This window comes from Tyto alba, unplaced genomic scaffold, assembly GCF_018691265.1.
Source record: "Tyto alba isolate M040663 unplaced genomic scaffold, T.alba_DEE_v4.0 Super-Scaffold_5, whole genome shotgun sequence".
Lineage (NCBI taxonomy): Eukaryota > Metazoa > Chordata > Aves > Strigiformes > Tytonidae > Tyto > Tyto alba.
Genome location: NW_024881326.1, coordinates 14,638,211 through 14,661,850, shown reverse-complemented (window position 1 = coordinate 14,661,850; position 23,640 = coordinate 14,638,211). Strand labels below are relative to the sequence as shown.

Genomic DNA, 23,640 nt, shown 5'->3' with positions numbered 1-23,640 from the left:
TGCGTGGGTGGGAACCCAGGGGCTCCTTCCCCAGCTCACCTTTACCAGCAGCCGAATGTCAGTCTCCGGGTCGTGCTGTCCCCTGGCACAGGGTGCACAGTGACAGCACTGGCTGGACCCTCCCCAAACCTGCTGTAGTTGAGGCCACCAAAAATCAGGAGAACTTGGAGCTAGGCACCAATTCACAAGGCGATTATTTTACAGTATAAGATAAAATTTTATCTAATATTTTTCTCTTATATTACTTAGCTTTTATACTTACTTTTTTATCTTGTAAAAATTAGAAATTTTCAGTTCATCTAAGCTTGTGCTTCATGACCTTGTAGGAGATCCTCAGACAAAAACAGCGAAGGTCCTTCTGGTCTGCACTGACAGTCTTTAATAGAAATAATTAATGAGAATAGCTCGCATGTCTGTGTTCTCTCCACAAGGCTGGTGATATTTTTCTCAGTGATGACCCAGGAGGAGTGTGGGGAAGAGCACAGACCAGGCAGGAGCATGTTTGCAAAGGGGTAGCAGGCACAGTGCTAAAAAGTTCTGAATTTTCTTCCCTAGCCTTGGTGCCTGCCCTATCCGCCTACATCAGGGAAATTTTCTTTAAAAACAAAAAAATCCCCTGTTAAGAGAAGCAAGACTCAGCGATCAGCATGTCAATTCCTGCTAGAAAGGACTTGCTGACTGCAGCAAGGTTGAGGCTTTGACTGTTTCTCAGAGGAGAGCTAACTCTTACAGTGCTGAATGTGGCCATGGCATCGACTCACAGTTCCCAAAAATCTTTTCCCTTGTGCTGTGAACAGGACCCTACAATGCAGGAGGGACTGATGGACAGCCCTGGGTCTCTAAAATGGTGCTGTCCTGTTGAACACCACTGACTTGGGCTTTGCAGGGTGTTGCTGGCTGAGCCTGTGAATCAAAAAAATTGGACTCGGGTCTGATGAAATCACGACTGTCTGGAAAACCGCTTCCTGGCTTGGCTTAAAGCAGCAAAATTTGCTTTCTGTGCGTTTAGGTTGCACTCAGAGTTGAAGTTGTGTTTGTTTCTTTGCCAGGCACAGCACTTTCCCCTCTTTGGTGTGAGGTGGGTGGATGGAGAAGCAGCTTGGTGCCAGCAGTGCTGGCTATTAGCACTGTGCTAAAAATCATCAGTCTGAGTCTCACTACTGGGTAGGTGGTATGAGCTCTGATGAGGCTGAGTGGTTTTCCAGAGGCAAAGTCACTTTACTGGGGCTGCACTGGGAGGCATGTGATCATGGAGGGAGGAAAAAGGTATTTTTAGCAAACAGAAAAGCAACCTTCCCTCCTTCCTTGCGACGCCCTAGAAAGCATTGTGCACAAGAGATGGCTTCTTGGATATTACTAAGTACTGCATGATTTTAGGTATATGTAAGTGTAGTATGTGTGCAGGAGTGTATGTGTACAGGGATGGACACATATAAAAACAGCTAAACAGTTCTAGTCATAGCCACCAGTAAAGGAGTAAACCCTATAGAATAATGACTATGCGGATGTTGGTGCTGGCGGAGGTTGGGCTGAGCTGCCCGCTTTGCTGCTCTCCCTGCCGCTGCAGCCACTCGCCCTTTCTGCGAGGGCATTTCGGGAGCCCTCCTGCAGCACGCCTTGCTGGGGAGGGCAATATCACAGCCAAAATTGTCACCAGTGGCTTATCAGTCTGAGCGCTCGGGCTGGCTGAGGCTGCCTGGCTCACTGATCCCAGAGCATTTGCCATGGGCTCTCCGGTCGGAAGAGCAGAGGGTGGTATGTGGGGCTGAGAGTGCCCTGGGTCAGGGATGTGCTCCTGCGGGCCGGGCTGGTGGCAACAGCACTGAGAGCACGGCCAGGGTCTGTAATTGCCTGGAAATTCCCCTTATCTGAAAATGAATGAGGCTAAAGCACAGCACTGGGATTATTACTGGCTGATTTTTGCCATGTGAATAAAAGGTTTAATGCCCATAGGTAACGGCTTAGAGAGAGAAATCCTGAAAAGCCCTTAATTCACCCTGCCTTCTCTTCCCCTCTACATCATCTCCCAGTCCCTTCTTCTCCCTTTTCTTCAACCTTGAGCTTTTCCATTGTAAGAAGTTAGCTCATGCCTTGACAAAGCAAATCTTCAACACAGCAGCTTTTTGCCTAAATCTTCTTAGGGACACTGTAGAGCCAGACATCCCCCAGCCTGCTCTGTCCTGCTGCCCCCCGACAACCCCTCCCAGCTCTCACATCTCTAGATTGGGGACCAGCAGCATCCCTGTCCATCTGTTCCCCTCTCCATGTGCCATCTAGGTGGCAGAGCTCCCCAAATCCCCACAGTTTGGGTCCTGGCATCCAGACAGGATGTTTGTGGTAGTGGAGCTTGGTGGACTGTGATAAAACGGGAGGGCTGGCAGGCACCTTGTGGCTTCTGAAGGCTAGAAAGCACCAATCTTTGGTGGAAAAGGATATTTCCTCAGGGTTTGGTTTCTGTAAAACCCAGCAAAATCCTTGCTATCCAGTGCGTTTAACCCAGAAAGTGAATCTTCTACTGTATTTTCAATGTAACCTGTAGTGCAGGCAAGCCAGAGGGGCAGCCCAAGTAAGGGTTGCTGTTGTGTTTCAGTGTTACAGATTAGTGACAGGGTGGTTTTTTTTTTTTTCTTGCTTTCTTTTCCCTGTTTTCTTTTTGGAAGGGGGAAGCTGCATTGCAGAAATTTCAGAAAAGTTGTGCCATCTGAAAACAAACTGGAAAAGTCCCAGTGGTAACTGGAGCTATTGGGAAACCTGGAGCTGGTGCTGCCGGTAAGGCTGGAGCCGCAATACAGGCTTTGTGGTCAGTCAGCAGGACTTATAAATATCTAGACTTATAAATATCTAGCTGTGGTTATTGAGGGCTACCTAGATGTCCACCTCGGCTACGCAGGGTTGAACCGTTCCCAAAAGATGCTCACAGGATAAGACCACAGTCCTGGTTAAGGTGCTGGTGGTGTGACTTGTCGTCTCTATGGTGGCTGCCCGGAGCCGGGTCTTGCAGCCACGGCATCGGCGAGGTTTTGCTTGGGTGTCCTGTTTTACCTGCACATGCTTCTGGGTTTGTGCCATCTGAAGCAGCTTTTTTTCAGCCCTCAAAACTCTCCCTTACCCCCCCAAGCAAACAAGGAAAATGTGTCCTTTTGCAGTTTGTTTCCTTTTGTGAGAGGAGGAGGAGGAGATTTGGGACAGAACAGGCTGCAGGACAGCATGTTTTCTGACTGTCTCTGGCACATTGTAAGTACTAAAGCAAATTTCTCTGGGTTGTCTGGATCTCCACTCATCTTTCTAAGACCAGCCTTGGCAATGTGACAGTAAACCACCGCCTGCACTACATTTCCCAGAAACGCTGCATGAGTTGGAAATGTGCATCCAATCATCAGCAAAGCTGTTTCCTATCAAACCCCCTCTGCCTACGTTTACTTATATAATTCCCCGAGGGCTTTTTGGCACTGCAGTCTTCCATGCTTTAGCCTACAAGGAGGAAACCTCACAGCCCCCATGCTGGCCGCTGTGTGAGGGGCCACAGCGGCAACTGGGCCTCTCTGAGCCCCAAGCTGGGGCTCCCCGCCTCTGCAGATTGTACTGTTGCTCTGAGTGCAGACGTGGTGCATAATGAGACTATTTACAAGCACTTAAAATAATACCCATGATGCTAAAATACGTGTTGAGATCTTTTTATTTCTTCCCAAGTTTGAAGCTTTAAAGATGCACTTGGGTCAGTTTTGTAAACTTTACTCAGTACCCAGCAAGGGTTGGGACCTTTTCTGGTTTTTAAAGCAAAACTGAGATGCCTGGATGACATCTTAATCTGCAACCACAGGCTTTAGCAAAATGCCAAATAACACAAGACTCCTAATAACCCAAGAAACGGCAATGCCAACTACTAGTCCACCATTATGCAGCTCACACCAAGTCTCTGTGAGTAAATGTGTCCTGGGAGATGTCCTTCATCCTCTTTGCTCATGGCATATCCAATAACTGTCTTCCAAGTATTCATTTCCCCAAAATCAGCTGAGCATCCTGTAGCTCCCAGGAGCCAGGCGTGAGCTGAGCCCAGTTTGTTTGAAAACTCCCTTTAACACTGATATGGATATAGGTTAATACTCTTTGCTTGATACATGTTGGTAAAGTTATAGTCTTGCAGCCCAAATTGGGCTAGATTAGATCCAGATGATTGATTTTAAGCAATGGGAAGAGGTTCAGTTTATGTGGAGATAATTAGCTGTCCTGATCTAGACCCTCACGTTAGCGTGGTGGATGCTGTAAGTCACCATGGGCTGCAGGTAGCTGCGGTCAGGGCTGAAACTCCCCTGGTGCTACCGCCCCAAGCTGCGCTGGGTCTGAGCTACCCACTTACAACACAGGATCCAGAAGGATTTTCAGAAATTAAAAATATGTAGAAATGATGAAAAAAACAGAAATGAGAGGGACCTGAACCCAGCTGCAGTTCAGCACAGGAGAGGCACTGGATTAGCAACAGCTGTTTTGGGTATTTAACAACATTATGACAGAGAATACTGTAAGGCAAACAGTCCTCAGCAGCAACAATGCAACCAGCAAGTCTTTTTGCATCAAAATGTCCTTCTGGGTCAGATCTTAGCATCTGTGGCACACAAGGGGTAATTCAAGATGTATTTGGAGGCTGAACGCAATCCTCACTCAAGCTATGAGAAGCGCCTACATGGACAGAAATATCTTAAGTTTCAAGAGATGGACTCCAGCAGAAGCTCGTCAGGTGGCATGGGGGGGATTTCCATGCTGTTTATTCGGCCAAAGAACTTGGGAAGAGACCAAAACTTAAAGCGTGGAAGATTTCTCTTCTTCACACGAATGTCGTGTCCGGTTTCTGTGATAGAGAGACGGCTCCCGTGGCGTGTGAACCGAGCACGCAGGGCAGCACAGCTGTGGCGCAGAAGCTGGTCCTGGAACTCAGAGGTCATGAAGTAGTAGAGGACCGGATCCAGGCAGCAGTTGAGGCTTGCCAGGCAGAGGGAGATGGGGTGGAAGCGGAGTGTGCTCCTGTGAACAGCACAGTCCTGGATGATGTTCTCTATCACCATCATGAAGAAAGGGAAGTTGATGTGGTAGGGGGTGAAGCAGATGAAGAAGACTGCTGCACACATCAAAACCATGCGCAAAGCCTTCTGCTTCTCACTGGTGTTTTGCAGCTGCGTTGGACACTCCCGCAGGGACTGCCACATCTTCCAAGTGCAGCAGGCAATGATACTAAAAGGGATGACAAACCCAAACAGCTCCGCCACAGTTACCAGTGCGATGGAGGCTCCCGGGCTCAGCTGCTTCACCCCCAGGTCTGAGAAGCAGGTATCTGTGCTGTTGGACAAGGCTGGGCTCCTCACTACAAGCAGGGGTAAGCACGCTGCCCCAACAAAGAGCCAGACAGCAGCACTGATGGCTGCGTCGTACCGCCGCTTCCAGTCCTTGGCTTTGAAGGGATGGAGAAGGAAGAGGTACCGCTGGATGCTGATGCAGGTGAGGAAGCAAATGCTGGCATACATGTTGAGATACTTCAGGTAGAAGCACACCTGGCAAAGAAAACTTCCAAATGGCCAAGTGTGGTTTATGTAATAATACATACGTAAGGGCAGCGAGAGGACATGAGCCAGGTCGGCCACAGCCAGGTTGATCATGAAGATGACAGCTTTGCTCTTCTTGTTGATGAAGCGGCACAAGACCCACAGGGCAGCACTGTTTGCCAGGAGGCCAGGGATGAATATGATGGTGTAAGTGGTTGCGTACAGGGTGGACTGGAAGGACATTTGGGGATCAGTACAGTTCCCGGAGGACATGTTGCTCTCCATCGCGACCAAAGCTCTACGCTCATGGGGTGATTAAGGCGGGTGGAGAGTTTCTGTAGGGAATAAAAACAGATACTGCAAAGCCAAAAGCTCACCAGTATTTCCCCACGTGGAGTAAATGCACTTCAGTACAGCAGAGTAAATTGTGTGTAGGTGTGTACAGCGCGTATGTGCAAGACAGAGTGTGTGTGTGTTGTGAAGGGTGTGGAGCCAGACCCCACTTACAGGCAGCGATCCTGGGCATCTTCCGTGCAGCTTCTTTCAGATGTGCTCTGCAGGATCTCGTACCCTGCCACCTCCTGAGGCAATGCCACAATTACAGTGACATTGCAACTGAGCTGCGTAGCATTTACCTCTTTATCACTAATGCCAAAGAGCTGCTTCAGCTCCCTGGGGGTTTTCAGGACCACTTCTACTGCATATAGTTTTCTGTCAAATTCCCATCAATTTAGTGCTCTGGTATGTCTACAAGCAATTTAGTGGGGCTGTAAATAAATAGGAACTTTAAATGGAACTAGACACTGTCTTTTCAGATCCAGGCAGAGATCTGAAACAAATCAGCAGTGAGGGCAATAATTAGCATCAGCAAATGATGGTGCTGGCAGGCAGCTGACTAGAACAGAGGCCAGTGGGAGAGGTGCAGACAGATCTATCAGAGCTCTGGCTCCAGTTTTTAAGGCTGGATTTATAAACTAATAGCTGGCCGAGCACACGCTGGTTGCTCTGCCGGTCCTGCTAACTCAATTCCGGCACTCATGGCACATTGTGCAGGCATCGTGTTGTAGCAACAGAAATTATCCTCCAGAAACAGTTCAGGACATGAAGATAAATACATCTGACTCTTCGAGTAGAAATCCTTTTCATCCATTTACCCAATCCACCTCACCCAGCCAGTGCTGAGGGTATTATTGGGTCATGGTGAGTTCACAGGTACTTGTGCAGCCCTCCAGAGAGGTGATAAATTTTGCCATTTATGAGCAGATCCCCCAGGGAAAGGATCTGCATCTTCAGGAAGGGGTGATTTAGCAGCAACAGGTTACAAACCAAGGGCCTGTAGCATCATCTGCAACAAAATGGTGCAATTTTCCCCGTGGAAAAGGAGCCTATAGCTGCCTCCATGGTGTCAGGCAGCCTGCGCTTCCCTTCCAGAAGACAAAAGCCTGACCTGGCAGAGCCCTGAGCACCTCTTGCCATTGCCACCAAGCCCCTCAACAGCCTTGTGTTTGCCACGGGGGTGGATTTCTAAAAGCTAATCTCTCTCAGCAGGGACCAGGCTTCTGCTCAGAGCCTGGCACCGCTTCGAGGTGCAGGGTGAAGGCTCCTCTACCTAGGCAGCTCTTCAGAGGAATCTGCCATGTTTTCAGTTTCAGGAGGAATGATACATATTTATATACATATATATCTACAGCTATATATATATATAAAATATAGCCAGTAGCCTCTTGGCTGGCTGCTCACCACTTGCACCTCTGATGTGAGAAGGGTCAGTGCATTTATCCCCATTTCTGTGCATGTGCAGTGCTTATACCCTGCTTTCTGATCTAAGCCCTTACCAAACTGCATTCTCCCATTTGCTTATCTCTCCAGGGTTTGGCTGCAAAAAAAAAGCAAGGCTGAAGTGAAACCCTGGCTGTAGGCAGGCTGCTGGGCTAGTGCACCTTTTGGCTGCTTACTGGGCTTTAGCAGTCAGCACCGGGTCAGAGATTTCTGATTTATCCACTGAGCCAGGGACAAGGCAGGGTAGCAGGGCATCTGTCTTGAGGGGACAGTAGGAAACAAAACCCTTTGGTCCCTGCAGCATCCCCATGTGCTCCTCACTTGCTTGAAAACCCATGATGGGCTCATGCTCAGCACTGGCCCCACTCTTGGCCAGAGCCCTTTGCACTGAGTCTGTTTAACCCTGGAAAAGTGGTGGCAGGACACCTTGTCTTTGCATCCCTGCAGAAAATAGAGAGGGAAAAACTGCAGGGGAGCATGGGGGATGCAGCTGTGCCCAGCTCTTGTCATGGCCTTCCAGTGACAGAGGTGGCACTTGCTAGTCTGGGCTTGTGAAAATGATAATAGAGTGCTTGGCATCCCTGTCCCACCGTATCCTCCCTGTCGCACATCTCAGCCCAAATCCTAAACCTTGTCCCTGCAGGGGTGACTGTGAGGAGCCTCCTTGTCGTTTTTCTCCATTTTTTGGCTTTCCCTGGGAGCGTAGGAGTGCCTGTTTCTCCATGGGAGGGCCGGGTATCACTCCTGGTACCTGACACTTTTAGTTTTTAGGTGAGACCGCTTGTTGGGGCACCTGGCAAGAAAGCACCAGGGAGCTCCCAGCCGAGCCACTGCTGGGCTGAGTTCAGGCCAGTGCTTGTTCAGTACAATGCTTCCTGAAAGGGTGGATTTCTTCCTTTATTATTACTTTTCAGTTTTTGCCTTGCCCCAACCCCATCCAGCTTCCCTCACGTTGTGATGCTGGTGTTGGGGCAGAGATGCTCCCGTGGCCTTTGGCAGGGGTTTTGTTCAGCATCTTTATAAAGCTTGTATTAAATACTCCCTGTCACTGCTTGATTGTTTTCCTATTTCATCCACACATAGATTTACACACGGGCAGGAGCAGGAGGTGGATTTTTAACTAGCGAAGCTGAATTTTATCCAGCTGCATGCTGAAACAGAGGAGTAAGACCATTGGCTGTGGATGTAGCACTGCAATTCATTAAATATCAAGTAACTCTGCAATTAATTAGGAGGTTAAGGCAGCTATTAAAACACCCATGTTTCTTTTTCTGAGTATGTTAGCAGTATCTGTTCCTGGAGGCGTATGTGGCTGTCACTATTGAAAATCGCTTGGCTACTCTGAATCACTCTGCGCCCCACCCAGCCCTACATTACTGCGGTCTTGCATTTACTACTCCCAGATTCACTGGCAAACTTGCCCTCATCTTTTCCATGGATTGTTGGACAAACCAGGGTAAAGCTGTGTTCCTGGTATGGCTGGGGAGAGCCCCCGGCTTCGGGACCCCCCAGAGGCAGAGCTGCCTCCCTTCAGCCCTGCTCAAGCCTGGAATACTGGAGGAAAAGCAGTCTAGAGGGGGGGGAAAAATAATAATAAAAAGTCCACTTTTGCTTGAAATAAGATCCTGATTTGAAGCAGTGGAGGCTTTCTGGCACTTGTGTTTTAAGCAATAATTTTGTTTGTTTAATCCAGGCACTAATAGGAAGTGCATAAACAGAGCTGGTTGGTTATGGCAGCTTCTGTCAGTAACGACAAAATTGAAGTATTTTGGGTAAAACAGGCTTTCCCCATGTACTGCCACACACAGCAGCCTGCTCAGACACACTGAGCTCCACTCACCCACCCCTCCGAGCTGGGTGAGACAGAAATAAATACATGGGCACAGTCAGAAACTGCTGGGGATGTTGTAGCAGCTTCTGCCTGATAAGATCTCTCGAAGAACTAAAAAAAAAAAAAGGTGATAACATTGCTCAAAACTACGATTGCTTCAATCTACAAAAGAAAACACGCAGCAGAAAACAATCTTACCTTCCTGTGACTCCCATCCTTCTTGGGGGCTGACATCCATGTTAGAGAGCAGGAGAAGCGATCTTTCTGCTTTTATTTTCTACTGATTTTCGCAGCGATCCCAGCCCCACCGACTCGTTAAACTTCCACATGTTTCGGAGCACTGGAATCCTGCCGGCATCTGCAGCCCAGTACAGTGGCTGCAGAACAGGAAATCCTGTATTTTGTTTCTCTTCACCACACAAAATGTGTACGGCTAATGACGTTAAAACAACTGGGAAGGCGATGACGTCATTTGATTCAACTGCCATGCGATAGAGACTTCGGATACAGATTTCTTCCCTCTTTCTTGCACAGAAGTTGTGTTAGGTGTCAGTGTACTTCAGTTGAGCTGCTTCTGCTTTTATCCACGGTCACTTGCCATTTGTTTGCTAAAAACTATAAAATACAGAAGGAAAAATCTTCCAGTAAGCGCTTGCTAAAGGAAAACTGAAAACTGTGCCAGTGTAAGTTACTGGAAGGTAGTCATTTCCCTTCATTTTCTTGGCAGTTTGGTTAGCCTCAGACTATCAAGGCTATAGGCTCAAGCTAAAGGTTTGGACTTTATTTTGGAAATAATATGATGGTTTACGGTGGAGATTTTCCCAAAATACTATTGCTTAAAAAAAAAAAAACAAAAACATAATGTGCATCTTTCCCAATTTATTTTTTCTTTTTGCCTCCTTTAATTCCTGTCCCATATATATATATAAATAAGTTCTTTTACTGCCTTCTAAGCATGACCTCCTTCTTTCTGAATTGCTGAAAACTGCCAGGCATATATTGTAGTGTAACTTATTATGAGATGCCTCATTTCCAGCTGAATGGTTTTACTTGATATATAGTGTCACATACTATGGCCCAGGGCTTTCAAAGATAATATGGCTGTTGGCATCTTTCCCTTTCTTACTGTAGGTAGTGTATAAATAGATCTATTTGTTTTGCTCCATTCAGCTATTTTCTGTAATTTGTCCTATGACCCTGCAGAATTATCAGAAACATAACTGTGGAAGAGAAATGAAAGAAGGAAGTTACTATAACCTTTAACTGTAGAGTAAATGGCCAGCTCAGGGTCTGGGATCAGGCGTGCATCTTTGCCCACAGCACATAAGCCCACCGGCTCTGCCGGCGGCGCAGTTGCCAGGGTTTCTCTGTGCTGGCAGTGATGCTGACCACGGGGACACACGTGTGCTCCCGTGCCTTGAAGTGGTGCTTCATGAAGGTAGCATAGAGAACGGAGAAGAGGATCCTTGACCTGAAGTATCCTGTGATCAGTGGAGATGCAGTTAATTAAATCCATTGGTTAACATCCTCATGAAAGCAAGACCAGGTTATATACAGTTTATATACCAGCCTTTATAGACTTATCTATAGGCTTCTTCATTACCACTTGCTTATCCATCAGGTAAATGTAGCCTGCTAGCAAATAAGTAGCTGCAAAGCCCCATGCTTATCTCAGCTGAGAGCAAAGTGATCTGGAAGATGCAAGAGCTGCTTATCATTCCAAGTTTTTTCTTGCACATGTTTTTCAGCAGCTGATATTGATACTTGGAAGAAAGAGCAATGCTTGTGTATTTGCAAAACATTCACAGATTTGCAGAAGGGAGGTCGGCACTGCACCCCATCCCTCTCCAGAGGTTAAAGGTTTATCCCAAAGTGAAATGGCTGTTTTATCAGGATATCCTGCCTAGGACATCCTACTTCTGTGTCCACAGCACACATCCAGCACTTTATCCAGCCATCTCTGAGCCCTATTTTTAGGTACATGTTTACAGCAGAACTGCTGGGGAAGAAGGGGTCAGTGGATGTCAGACTTGCACCTCAGGGTCATAACCACGTCAAGTCTTTCCTCTGCTCATAGTTTTTTGGAAGTACTTTTGCAGAAGATTGCAACCTTCCTGAGCATGAAAGGCTGATGGATTGACAAGCCTCAAACCTCTTCCTTCAAAATATACCGATCAACCTCTTCTTTCAACTGCATGCATATGTTTGTTTAGCATTTCTGTTTGTCTGGCTCGTTACCAATACTAAACATGCATTTTATGCTATGCAATGTTACACTTTCAAAGGCAGAAGACACAAAGGAATTTTTAAATAACTGTGAGACTTTATCTAAGGCTTCCAGAAAAAAAGGTCGTCTTAGTCTTTAGCCTGGTATCCTGTGGGCAGAAGGCCAAATGCATATGATCAGCATCTCTTTAAGCACTCAGCATTTAGCAATATCTGACAGGATGCACCTGAAGGATGTATGTAAAACAGTGGGCCATTCAAGAGGAGGAGGTCTTGTTCACAGAGAGCAACTCACCCTTGTGCAGAGACTTGCTATGCCTTGACCAGAGCTGTGGGCACATTGTCCGGGGGGCTGGATGAGTCCCTGGTGCCCTGCAGCACACAGTCCCTCTCACCACTGCACAGTGGTCTCTACAGGGGCAGCAGTTTTAGGAAGCTTGGATTTATTTTACAGCAAATAATTGTTGGTCACTCCCTAACTTTTTGGGCTAAGCCCTTGTGTAATCCAGCGACCCAGCAATTTTGTCAAAATGTACCAGTCATAGCCCTGAAATCTGTTAAATGCAATGAAGCGTTTTCATATTTTTGAGCTGGCTCCTAGTTCTTGAGCTGTTATCCTGCATTTACAGCATTTTTTTTTTTTTTTTTTTCTGCATGGAGAGATAGTAATTTAATTTAAGGAAAGGAAATGAAACTGAGATACTCGCGAGATCCTGCAGCTCAGAACCTGAGGCATTAAATCCCACGGGGTTTCTTTCCAAATACATTTGCCATTAAGCATGGGAGGGCCCTTTCTCAACCAGGAAAGGAATTACTAGGCCTCTGATACCAATTAAGACAGGGCGGCCATTTGCTGGCACTGCAAAGAAACACATTTTCTTTTGCTAACATGTCTCGTGCTAGAGGAGAATATGTTATGCCACAGTTTTGCTCAGGGCTGTGCCATCAGGGGACGTGCACTACCATTGGTGTAAGTGGCTTGGACACCTCACCATGTTTTCACCCTGAGCAGTTCCCTTTGGGGTGAGGCTTGATGCAGGGTTGCTCCAGCAGCAGGTGCCAGTGGAGCCCTTCAGATCCATCCTCCACAAACCTGCATAGCTGTTGTATCCAGCCTCTTGATTCGGTTAACTTCTGCCTTTCTGTGGCATCTCTGTTGAAAGACTGTTTATTTATGTCTGCCCAAGAAGGATGAAGATGTCTTTTTATAGCTGATGAGTCTGGGCAATGGGACCAGGACAAGAGATAATCCAGGAGCAACATCATGAAATTATATTTCCTCTTGTCAAAATAATAAACACGTTTTATGCTCACTGGAAATGGGGTGAATTACAGGAACTGGAACTGGGCACACTGTGCCTTTGAAAACGTGAGAGCTGGCAGGCAAAGCCAGCACCTGCACCCCCAGGTCTTGTGTTGGATCCAGCACCTCCCAGACATGAAAGCAGTTGAAATACCATCCTCCTCCTCCTCAGCAGTAATGCTGGAGTCATCTGTTGTTCTCCTGAGACACACTGCTGAGGTCTTGGAGGACTTGAACTAAAGGCTTTGAGTTTCAGATAGGGATTTGTGGAGGCTAAACTGACGGTCTTTGACTTTCTATGCGCTTTCAGAAAATTACAAGTTTTTCTTGACCTCTTTTTACTTTGAATTGTTGCTCTCAGCTAGCTCACTGTCATGACATCTTGGCTAACTTTCTGTTGTGGTTTAATCCCATGTGGCAACTAAGCACCGCACAGCCAATTTAACGCTATCCCAGCCAAAACCAGTATGCTTTCACACACACCAGAAGAGACCATTAGACCAAGTTGTCTAACCTCATGTGCATCAAAGTGATGGGACTTGAAAAGCTGAAAATGTTGAACGTGGCTTTTCCTCACAGGCTGGGGCTGCAGTACGTAAAAAGGACAGCCTTGGGGGGTCTAAGGGTGTTCAGAGGGTGAACAAGGCAGGAAGACGGGGGGAGAGCATGAGCAGCTGAGGTGCTTGGGGATGCCATCATGGTGTTGAGGAACATTATCCCTCATGGAGCCACCAAATTCATTGTTAATGTTAAGGGTGGGAGACCCACTGTCACTCTTCAGACGTTCATACGCTGGAGCAGGTATTCCCCTGCCAGGTCCATGTTACAGCTTTCAGTACGTGGGGGACTACAGTGACCAATTTCTGCTTTACCAATCTTGTTGTAAATGGTGTAAGAGTTTTTTTTTAAGCTGTATAGATTTGGATCTGTGAAATGATTGTTGGATGAGATATAGAGATGGTTTCTGTGGTCCTGCCTGCATGTAAGGACAATAGCAGTCACTGTTCACCCAGTTACACACCACCTGCAGCACAGCTATTCCCATGGAGGACCTTTCTCTCTCCGAAATACCTCTAAATCCAAAGTAACTTTTGTAGTTTTTAAATAAACACCAGCCGTGTTAGAGTGGGGTGAAAACCTTTCTGTAGACAAACAAGCAACCTGCTTAAGAATAATAAAAGTTGATACACTCCATCACTTGATTCAAGGAGGAGCTGATCCCATTCAGTTTTCTAGGTATAACTGATAACTATAAAACTCAGTTTATGTTTGCAAAAATGCGTTTATTTTTTAAGCATCAGTTTTTGGAAAGAAAAATGTAGGACAAGCTACATAGTTACCATAACAGTGCCTTCAGCTTGTTTTCATCTGATAAATGGTGAATTGCATGAGAAAAAAAAAATCACAGTAAACAGCTCCCAGTCACATGCTACCTGATTGAGGTCCATAAAAATCCTCAAAACAAACATTGAAACTAAAGTCTCCTTCTCCAATGTTACACAGCATCTAGCTTATGAGAAAACTGCTAAATTGACAAAAATTTCATTACACATGCTTAACTGTGTACCTGAGCATCAACTTCTGCTCGCATTTTTAAAGGGACTACTTGCAGTTTGTAAACATGTACATATATCATTGTCATAATGAACTGCCAGTTAAATTGGAGAAAACATTTCCATTGACCAGCGAGAGATGGACTGTTTGCCTTCTCTGCAGCTTTCTCACCAGAAGCCTGCAATAATTCGCTGTGACAGTTACTTCCTTCAGATAGGCATATTTTGGTATTGTCACTTATCTCATGTAAGATTAAGTTCATCATACTGTAGCCCGTAATCATCTTCTCACAAATGAGAGGAGAACTGCAAGACCTTTTTGTATATAATCAGTATGTCTTCACTGTCTTTTAGAGGAACTGAAGTGTAATGTTTTTTTAAACCTGGCTATTTGCTTTTTCCCATTTTATTGTAAAACAGCCAAGCGGGAAAACATAATATGCAGAAAATTTTTGGCTGAGTTAAAATATAATTAAGTGGAATTTAGTAGTTAGATTTAAAATGTACTTAGCAAGTGTTTTTGGTATTTCTTCTATTTTTGTAACAACATATAAGATGTTGGCACTGGCGCTTACTGAGTACTGTACTCTTTGAAAAAACACATGTTTTTCAAAGGCAGTAAGTCAGTGCCTGCGTTCAGCCAAAACAATCCCCATGTATCGTGAGGATACCTTTGAAGTTACACAAAGTGGGTGAACTTGGCCAAAGAGCTGTCACCAATTTAAAATAAGAGGTAAATCATCACTGCTTTCCATATCTTCATAGCCAATTATAAAAAAAGGACCTGGTGGAAAAAATCGTGGTGAATAATTTATGTCAGAAATTAGCCTATGCTCTATTAGTGAAATCACCTTGGCAAGAACACCCCTCTTTTTTAAAAGATATGTCAATTGAACCCACTGAGTTGAGGTTTCATGGGGCAGATCCATTGCAGGTACATCTGGGCCCAAGAAGCCACATGCAGAAGAGACCAAGGATCTGAACGGTACCACCAGCATCACCAAATCCACCTGCACCAGTGCCGAGTCCAGCTGCACCCAGCCAGCAGCACACTCCCAGTGGTCCTGCCCCTCAGGGCCCAAAGGCAAAGGCCACCCCGATACCCCCCCTTGCCAATGGGGGCAGCTCAGAGAGGAAGAAAGTCACTCCGAGCAAGGGGAGGTCCCACTCTGAAGTGTTTGAGGAGCCACCGGGAGAATTTGTCTTGCAGAGGGTCTTGCACCAGCTGTAGGTGCAAGTTACAGGATGCATCGACAATTAGGGACAAACTTAGATCTGGATGAGGAGGAAATAATGAACGAGAGCAAGAGGGGAAGTCTGGGGAAGGTGAAGCAGAAGTAAATGTGGTGATGAGTGGGATGCATTCAAAGCCAGGAGTGGGCAGTGGCAAGCCGGGGCTGCCGTGCTGAAGCAAGCTGCCAACCTTCACACGTGTGCAGCCCTGAGTGTGAAGACTAAAACTGCCATTTATTATTACTGGCCATTTTCAAGTCCTTGTATGTATTGTGTGGTTTTAGCAGAGAAGAAACTTCAGCAGATGTCAATGTATGGATGTGGGATTGTCTTTGGCTTGATCATAGAGCCATGGAGTTGGGAAAATAGAAGAAAATCTCCTGGGACTTTTCCACCATTTCCTAGCAAAAGCTTTGTCACTCCCTCTTGTATATTTTCAAGTCCAGCTAAGCCAGGCATGGGTGGCACAGCAGTAAGTGTAGTCACACCAGTTGGGTCACTCATCAGCTTCCAACACATCGGTCTTAAACAGAGTTCTATCTTCTATATATTGTTAGATGTCCACTGGCACAAAACTCCCCTGTATAGACTTGCAGGATCTTCCACAACAGAGTTGGTAAGTCAAGTATCACAGAACAGTCCCAGATCTCGTATGAAATATCTTCATTCTTTTAAGCTGTCTTCCTTGTCATTCCTTAATTGATGAACCACTCTCTTTGCTCATGAGCCGACTCCTGATGACCATGCTGCTGTGCCTTGATATCTGGTCCTGAAACTCTGAAGTCATAAAGAAATACAGTATCGGATCCAAACAGCAGTCCAGACTTGCAAGACTTAAGCAAAAGGGCTGGACATAGAGTGTGATGGAACTCAGGAAGCAGTCTGTAATTACATTTTCTTTCACCAACATGTAGAAAAAGAAGTTGATGTGGTATGGTGCAAAACACACACAGAACACAATGGCACACATGGAAACCATCCTTAAAGCCTTCCGCCTCTCGCTGCTGTTTTGCAGTGGTATCTGGAAGCCCCGAAGAGAGTCCTTTGTTTTCCAAGTACAGAATAAAATAATGATGAGTGGGCCGATGAACCCGAAGAGCTCTGCTGTGACTGTCATCAGCACAGTGGCCACCTTGCTGTCAATCTGCCGGACTTGAAGGTCTGCAAAGCAGGTATTTGTGTTTTTGGCCAGGCCGTAGCCACGCATGATGGGGAACGGCAAGCATGCCATCCCAACAAAGAGCCACACCACAGCACTGATGGCAACATCGTACCGCCGCTTCCAGTCCTTGGCTTTGAATGGCTGATACAGGAAGAAATACCTTTGAATGCTGATGCAGGTGAGGAAACAAATGCTGGCATACATGTTGAGGTACTTCAGGTAGAAACACAGTAAGCAAAGGAATCTCCCAAAAGGCCACGTGGAATTAATATAATAGTATATTCGCAGTGGCAGTGAAAGGACGTGAGCCAGGTCGGCCACAGCCAGGTTGATCATGAAGATGACGGCTTTGTTCTTCTTGCTGATGAAGCGGCACAAGACCCATAAGGCAGCGCTGTTTGCCAGGAGGCCAGGGATGAATATGATGGTGTAAGTGGTTGCGTACAGGCTGTTTTTGAATGTTATATTGTGACTGGAGCAGGTCTGGTTGCTCTGTGTCATGACTGGGCTGCTAGAAGCATCTGTGGTGGTATAGGGCTGGTGTGTCATTCCTGTAGAAAACAAAAACAGGGACTGTAAAGACAAAGACACTGCAAGAGTTCTCAGTATTCACATTTGCATTTCTGAGTTGCCTATTCAGTACAAACTAGAGGTTTGGAACTGTCTTCTGTATAAATCATCCTGCTATTTTTTTCAAAGCTGCCCTTTCAGAGGTCTCCCACTATTCACACAGAGTTTGGGGACCATTCCCGTTGTGTCAGTCACCTTGGTGGGATGTCTGAGTGCCATAAGCATGGGTGAAGCTGTGCTGTACTGCTAATAGAGAAGCAGGAGAAGCTGCCTATCCTTTTGGCAGCTGAAGGTCATCTGTAGTTTGGTCTCTGGGTAGCAGGTGAGGAATACATGGCAGAAAGGTGTGCCATAGCCCAGCTTCTGTGTGTGAGCAATCACATGGCCTGGCGATCAAAATACGGGCACCAACCACTGAATGGTACCTGCCATTAAGTTGTATGTTAGGCATTGCATGGGTGGCATGTTTCCTGACCCTTTCAGTGGACTGCATGGACCCACCTTCTCTGGAATGATGGGGACGGGGCATGTGGAAAAGGGTAGCAGGGAGCAGCCTTGAAAAGCTTGACTGTTGTAAATGCAGCCAGTGCTCCTGAAATGTGCTGCCATGCATTTAAGCTAATGTAACAAGCAGAGACCTAATCAGATCACCGACTTCCATTTCTCATCACCCCAGCAGCCTCAGTTTAACATTTTTTTTTCCATCAGATAATTTTATTTTTAGATACTTCCAATTTCTGGCTCTTCTTTGATTCATGTGATGATGGAGGATAGAAAATGTCACATATTGAACTGTTGGGCCATCTTTCTTTTCTCAGCTTTTGTAACTGGAACTTGTCTTCACTAAGGCATCACAGGGAGAAAGAGTTTGGTTTTATCGGGTATTTCCCCATAGGATTATAATTCCCATTACATTGATTCCCTCCTGTGTCTAGTATAGTGGTTAAAATTGAATATCAGCTTCCTATTTCATGCGGCACTGCAGACACTGATTCATTCCTTCTGACTCATTTCCTTCACCAGTAGCAAGGGGCATTTGACAGAAAAAATGTCTCTGTAGGTAACTCATACCTCGTCACTAATTTTTTTTTTCCTTCATGTTTCAAAGAAAGAGTAGAGTTTAGAGCTCTCAAGTGTCAAAGAACACCAATACCTGTTTTTTCAGCTTGTTAATTGTTGCAGTACATGGACTTGGCAGCTCATACAGACACTGTTCAAGGCTACTATGCAAGGGTTGTAATTCAGGCCCCAGAAGTGCCCAGACATGGCAAGGTCCCAACATGAGACACAGGCCACCGTTGCCATGAATGCAGTGGTTCTGGCTGACACTGATGGTGAGCAGGGCCACCTAGCCACTGTTTCTGTAGGCTCCCCAAAGAGATGCTGCTGCCAACTTTCTTGCTTTTCTTTTTAAACTTGTCTTTAATTTTCTCACAGTCTTCAAAAAGCAAGGTCTGCATGTTTATTTCTTACAGTACTCTCAGCTTTAGTAGCTGAGCTACATCCTTCAGTTGCACTGAACATCAAAGATGTACTGCAGTCGAGAAACTTGCTATCTAATCCCCTTCCTTTACCACAATGGCACGAGTACATGGAGGCCAGGTGCCCCAAGAGCACATGTCCCAGGCTGGCTTTGTCTCTCCAGTGCAATCCCCCCAGTCTGCAGTTTGCTCGCAGTAACCCTTGCCCCAAGGCAGCTCTGGGACAAGATGCTCTGCTCTGTGGTAGGGTGTCCCCAGCTGCCCCCATCCCCAGGACACCACAGCCTTGTTCCTATCACAAGGCCATGACATGCCCATAAGGAGGTAAGAGGCTCAAAGGGTGCTGGAAACAAGGGGGAAAGATGCATCTAGCCTATGGCCTTATCTCCACCAGTCTGAGAAGCAACGTTGGAGGCCTCCCACTCTCCTTTCTGGTGTTCCTCAGGATGCTGAGACAGGCAGTGGTCAAGGCATGGAGCTGGGCACTGGGGTGTTCACTCAGGGCGTTGCTCCTCAGAGAAGTAAATTGTGGTAACATCCAATTTCTGGTGGTCTGGAGGTTTGTGTTCCTTTGCATCTGGTTTGTCTGCAGCTCTAGATGGACATGCTGTCTGCTGCCCATGCCTCTGGTAGGAGCACTGCTCACTACACCCAATTTTTGTCCCTTCAGGTGGCCTCCCACTTTGCCAAGAAGCCATTAAAGAGCCACTTTCAAAGTTATTAGCTGCCTGCTTTCCCTTGGTTGTCAAGGTTAGGCTGACTGGCCAGTGCTCCTCCAAAACACGAGTGCTAGATGGCCATTGAAACCATGGAGGATTAGGTATGTTTGCAAAATGCTCTATTTTAAGGACACACTTATATTTAAATGCTGCCAGTGGACATGTGTTCTTCAGTTCAAATGAGTCATAACAGTTTTCTTATTGAGGTCCCTAGATACAGTTAGCCCTTATTTACATTTCATGTGACAGCTAAGGAGCCGACCGCCACATCAGCACTCAGAATAATCAAGTTCAGGCTGCTGACTCAAACTGGCCTCTGAATGGAGCCATTTAGGGTAAATTGACGTGCCCAGGATGTGTCTGCTGTAACACGAGGGTGACACTGAGTGCACATGCTTGATACCAGAATTCAGCCTTAACTTTCTGATTGCAGCAAACTGTGCCCAGGCACGCAGACGAGTAAGGGGCTGGGCTGCAAGGGCTGCAGCACGCCTGGGACCATGCTGGAGCCCACAGCACAGAGAGGTTCCCCCTTGGCCTTCATCTTCATCTGCTAATTGTCCACAAGGTGTCAGAGTTAATCAAGATTACATTTCTTTGCCTTCCTCTTTAAGGTGTTTTTTTCTAACCCCCAAGGGACTAGGAGTGGCAGGAGGCAGAGGCGGTGGTGTGACTGTCCTCATGAGTTTGTGTTGCTATCTTCTAGAGTCATCCCAAATTGAAAAGCCCTTGTGTTGCTGAATCATAGATTTACAGAATGGTTTGGGTTGCAAGGGACCTTAAAGATTATCTAGTTTAAACCCCCCCACCATGGGCAGGGACAATTTCCACTAGACCAGGTTGCTCAAAGCCCTGTCCAACCTGGCTTTGAACACTTCCAGGAAAGGGGCATCCACAATTTCTCTAGGCAATCTGTTCCAGTGTCTCACCATTATTTCATAATAACTGATATTAGGCAAAAAAATGCTCCCAGGAGTAGTCCTCATTTCTGGTATTTACAGGTAAAAGAGTTCTGAAGAGCTACACTTTGATGGAGACCAGGGAACTGCTTTGAATCTTAGAGCCAAAAGATTATAAAACCCAACCTGTGGAAATGCAGGTGATCTCCCATCCCTACCACCCTGAGCAAATGTAACACTGTGATTGGCGAATGGAAGACATATGGCCCATAGAGTCAGAGAAAGCCTCTCCTTTGCATTCGGTGAACTCGAGGTCAGGCCATTTATGATTAAGTGGACTGAGCAGGATGACCTGGCTGGGAGTGCAAAAGCTTTAACACAATTAATATATACATGGGTGATGTCTTCTGGCTCATCAGAACAGGGCACTTTCTGAGAATGAATGACTTCATTACAAAGTCATAAAAATATAATGAGATTAAACCATCTCTTTAGGCAGAATGCACCCAGGCATATGCACAGGGGACTACAAAACAATTGTACTTCTGCCCTTCCTCCCACTTCTCTTGTTCAGATTAAAGCTTAATCCCACACTGTACCCTTATCTTCCTTCAGGTGCACAAAATCAGACACTCAGAGATACCATTGAATTTCAGTCTGAAATTAGGTGTCCAAAGCTGTAAAGAAAGCAAAGTTATTTGCTGCATGATGTGTGTACAGGAAAGGTAGAAGGCTGAAAATCTCCATCAGATTTTATCAACGCTTATTTACATATTGCAGGGAGACAGCTCCTACTGCAACATCATTTTAGAACATGAAATTCCAAAAAAATTGGTAGCAAATAAATACACGGTTATCTAACTACTGTTCTTTACATTTTAATTACAGTCTGTATTTCTGAGGCTGTTGCAATAAGGACATAATTAAATGTGCACATTACTACTGGACATTTAGAAATTAAAGATGGCATTTCTAAGAAAAAGATGTTCATCTTTATAGAACTGAGAAGCACAGGAATGTCACTCCAGAGTCCTGGATCTCTCTGGCATGCCCATCAGCAGACAGGTTAATTGATTCGATTAAGACACAAATAACTCTATACCATGCCCTCATTGCGTGGCCATGAATGTCTCATGCTATTGCACTCACACTTCAGTATGAAACCTCTGCAGTCAGAAGTGGAAAGTTCTACAGTTAAGGGTACTTTTTCTGGTTTTCTTCTTCCACAAAAAAAAAAAAAAAAAAAAAAAAAAAAAAGAAGAAGAAAAAAAAAAGCGGATCTATATTGTCTGATCTGTTGTCTTGAGATGTTTTCATTTTGCAACACTAGTCTAATTTTCAATTCTGCAGCTCTGGCAGCTGAAGAAACAGGGCATGCACGGGCAGCAGGACACCGGCAGCCCCGTTGGAGTGCTTGTTTCAGGCTGGGCGCGGGCTGTCCCACACACAGACTTCCATCATGGATACAATTCCCATGGCTGGTGATGTTCTCACTGAAGCCAAGGTCCCAGCACTTTCACTTGACACCAGAAAAGATGCTCTTGAACAAAAATCACACTCTTACTTCACACACCCAACTGCTCCAGCCTCCTGCTGAAGTCCTCTCCTACATAAATCTGCGGCAAGCCAGATTTGACATACTGACTCACCTTTGGTGCAATTGCCTTTTGATTTACTTTAAGAAATTTCAGATTCAGGGGTCACCCGCTAGGAATCCTGTCTATAAGTGCCAGACTGCATATGTGCTATTTTGCTGGGCTCCCATCAGAGCTCAGCTGCTAGTACAAGTGAATGAAAGCCCATCAGTAAACCACCTTTTACAAAACACGGTTTAAAAGCTTCAGTCCATGAAGTAAGTTAAGTTTTAATCCAGATCAATAACTGCAGTCTGAATTATGAATTAAAACTGCCTCAGGATTCTCATTAGCAAAAATAAGTCCAAGCAATCTTGCTATTTTTGTCATATTGTGTGCCCATGGCTAATATTAATTTCCTACTGTTGCAACTCAGAGAGCATTGGATGGCACAAATACAGGCAGCCTGTAGATTTTTTTTATGGTAGTATAAATCACCATTAGAAAAAACAGATTTGCAGGTTTCCCTTACTGTCAAGTATGATTTTAAAATAAAATATATTCCCTGAGAAATCAAGCAAAAGAAGGAAATTGTGCCTAGTAATGACACTGGAGAACAGTTGGAGAACCGTTAATTGCCCACACTGTATCATTTTGCTTTCTCTAGCAACAGCAATTTCACGCAGCCACTGTTTCAACTCCTCCATGTGTTCATACAGCGGATTGGCGCGCAAGCAGGGCTGCTGTTTTCTCAAGACTCAAAGCGCCACAGATCTCCTCCTGGAAAGAGCCAACCCCTAAGAAAAAGCCTGAGGAGCACAATGTTTTCATAGGAAACAGCACAAGCTCACTAACATTGGTTCTAGATCACAAAGAGAGAGCTCAGAAGCAGCCTTACCTTTTCAGGCAGAAACCCAGCTAGGCGCAACTGTGCTGTCAGGAGGAAGTGGAGTGTCCGGGCTGCACCGCTCCAGCCTTGTTTACATGTGCACCGCGACCTGAATGACATCACGGGGTGCTGCAAGGTGCTGCTTTGCCTACGGCTCCGCGCTGGGGCTGCAGCTGGGGCGGGCGCCTGCCTCCCAGCCCTTACCTGCCTCTGCAGGACTCGCTTGCTCAGCTCCCAGCCCCGCTCAGCTGAGTCCCGGCCAAGCGTGCGCACGGTTGCCCCAAAATCGGGTTCGTGTGCCTTTGTCCTTGGTGTTTTCTCTCCTGCTGCTTCATCAGGATGACTTGATACCCCCCTCAGGCTGCTGAGTGGGAGAAGGTCCTGAGTGGAGCTGGGTGCTGCTCTGTGCAGGGCACCCCTTCCTCCCCTGCCATTCTTCCTCCTCTCCAAGCACAGCTCCAAGCTGCCTATGGAAACAGTCCTGAGGTTTCTGCTTGCTCCTCCCTGGGAAGTTCAGCTTTGCTCTTGCCTCCTGGTCGTGGGGCTGGAGATGGTCATTGTTGTGCGTGAGCCTCGGCTGGTGGTTGCTCTGTTTCACCTAGTGCTAAGTCCCCTTGCTGATGAAGTCCAACTTCCCAATGGCTTTTTATAGCACTCGTGTGAGCCTTGCTTGACATTTCTCTTGGACTAAATAAGCAGGCAGATCAGTTTACACTTGATGGAGTTCATAGAATCATAGAATGGTTTGAGTTGGAAGGAACCTTAAAGAAGTTCACTGCCAGCAATCTCAAACAGTGGCACTTAAATAGTTTCAAGCATTGGGGTGAAATCCAGCCTTACTCTTTCCCCAGGGGTTAAATGCATTAGTGAGGCTAGGATTTCACCCA

The 23,640-nt window shown here is 46.1% G+C and overlaps 2 protein-coding genes across 2 annotated transcripts; both read right to left on the bottom strand.

The window, feature by feature from the left end:
• Positions 1-3,658: 3,658 nt before the first annotated feature.
• Positions 3,659-9,563, bottom strand: LOC104360403 (putative P2Y purinoceptor 10). The gene is made up of 2 exons (XM_009966343.2): positions 9,343-9,563; positions 3,659-5,869 (listed from the first exon to the last, which is right to left on the bottom strand). Exon 2 carries the CDS (start codon positions 5,817-5,819, stop codon positions 4,704-4,706), a length of 1,116 nt encoding a protein of 371 aa, XP_009964645.1. The 5' UTR covers positions 5,820-5,869; positions 9,343-9,563; the 3' UTR covers positions 3,659-4,703.
• A 4,372-nt stretch (positions 9,564-13,935) lies between these two features.
• Positions 13,936-23,120, bottom strand: LOC104360404 (putative P2Y purinoceptor 10). The gene is made up of 2 exons (XM_009966344.3): positions 22,763-23,120; positions 13,936-17,172 (listed from the first exon to the last, which is right to left on the bottom strand). The coding sequence occupies exon 2, from the start codon at positions 17,168-17,170 to the stop codon at positions 16,148-16,150; it is 1,023 nt and encodes a 340-aa protein (XP_009964646.1). The 5' UTR covers positions 17,171-17,172; positions 22,763-23,120; the 3' UTR covers positions 13,936-16,147.
• Between the last annotated feature and the right edge of the window lie 520 nt (positions 23,121-23,640).

What these genes read in the sequence shown, in the direction of transcription:
- LOC104360403 (XM_009966343.2), bottom strand. Translation starts at nt 5,819, where the DNA reads ATGGAGAGCAACATGTCCTCCGGGAACTGTACTGATCCCCAAATGTCC.
- LOC104360404 (XM_009966344.3), bottom strand. Translation starts at nt 17,170, where the DNA reads ATGACACACCAGCCCTATACCACCACAGATGCTTCTAGCAGCCCAGTC.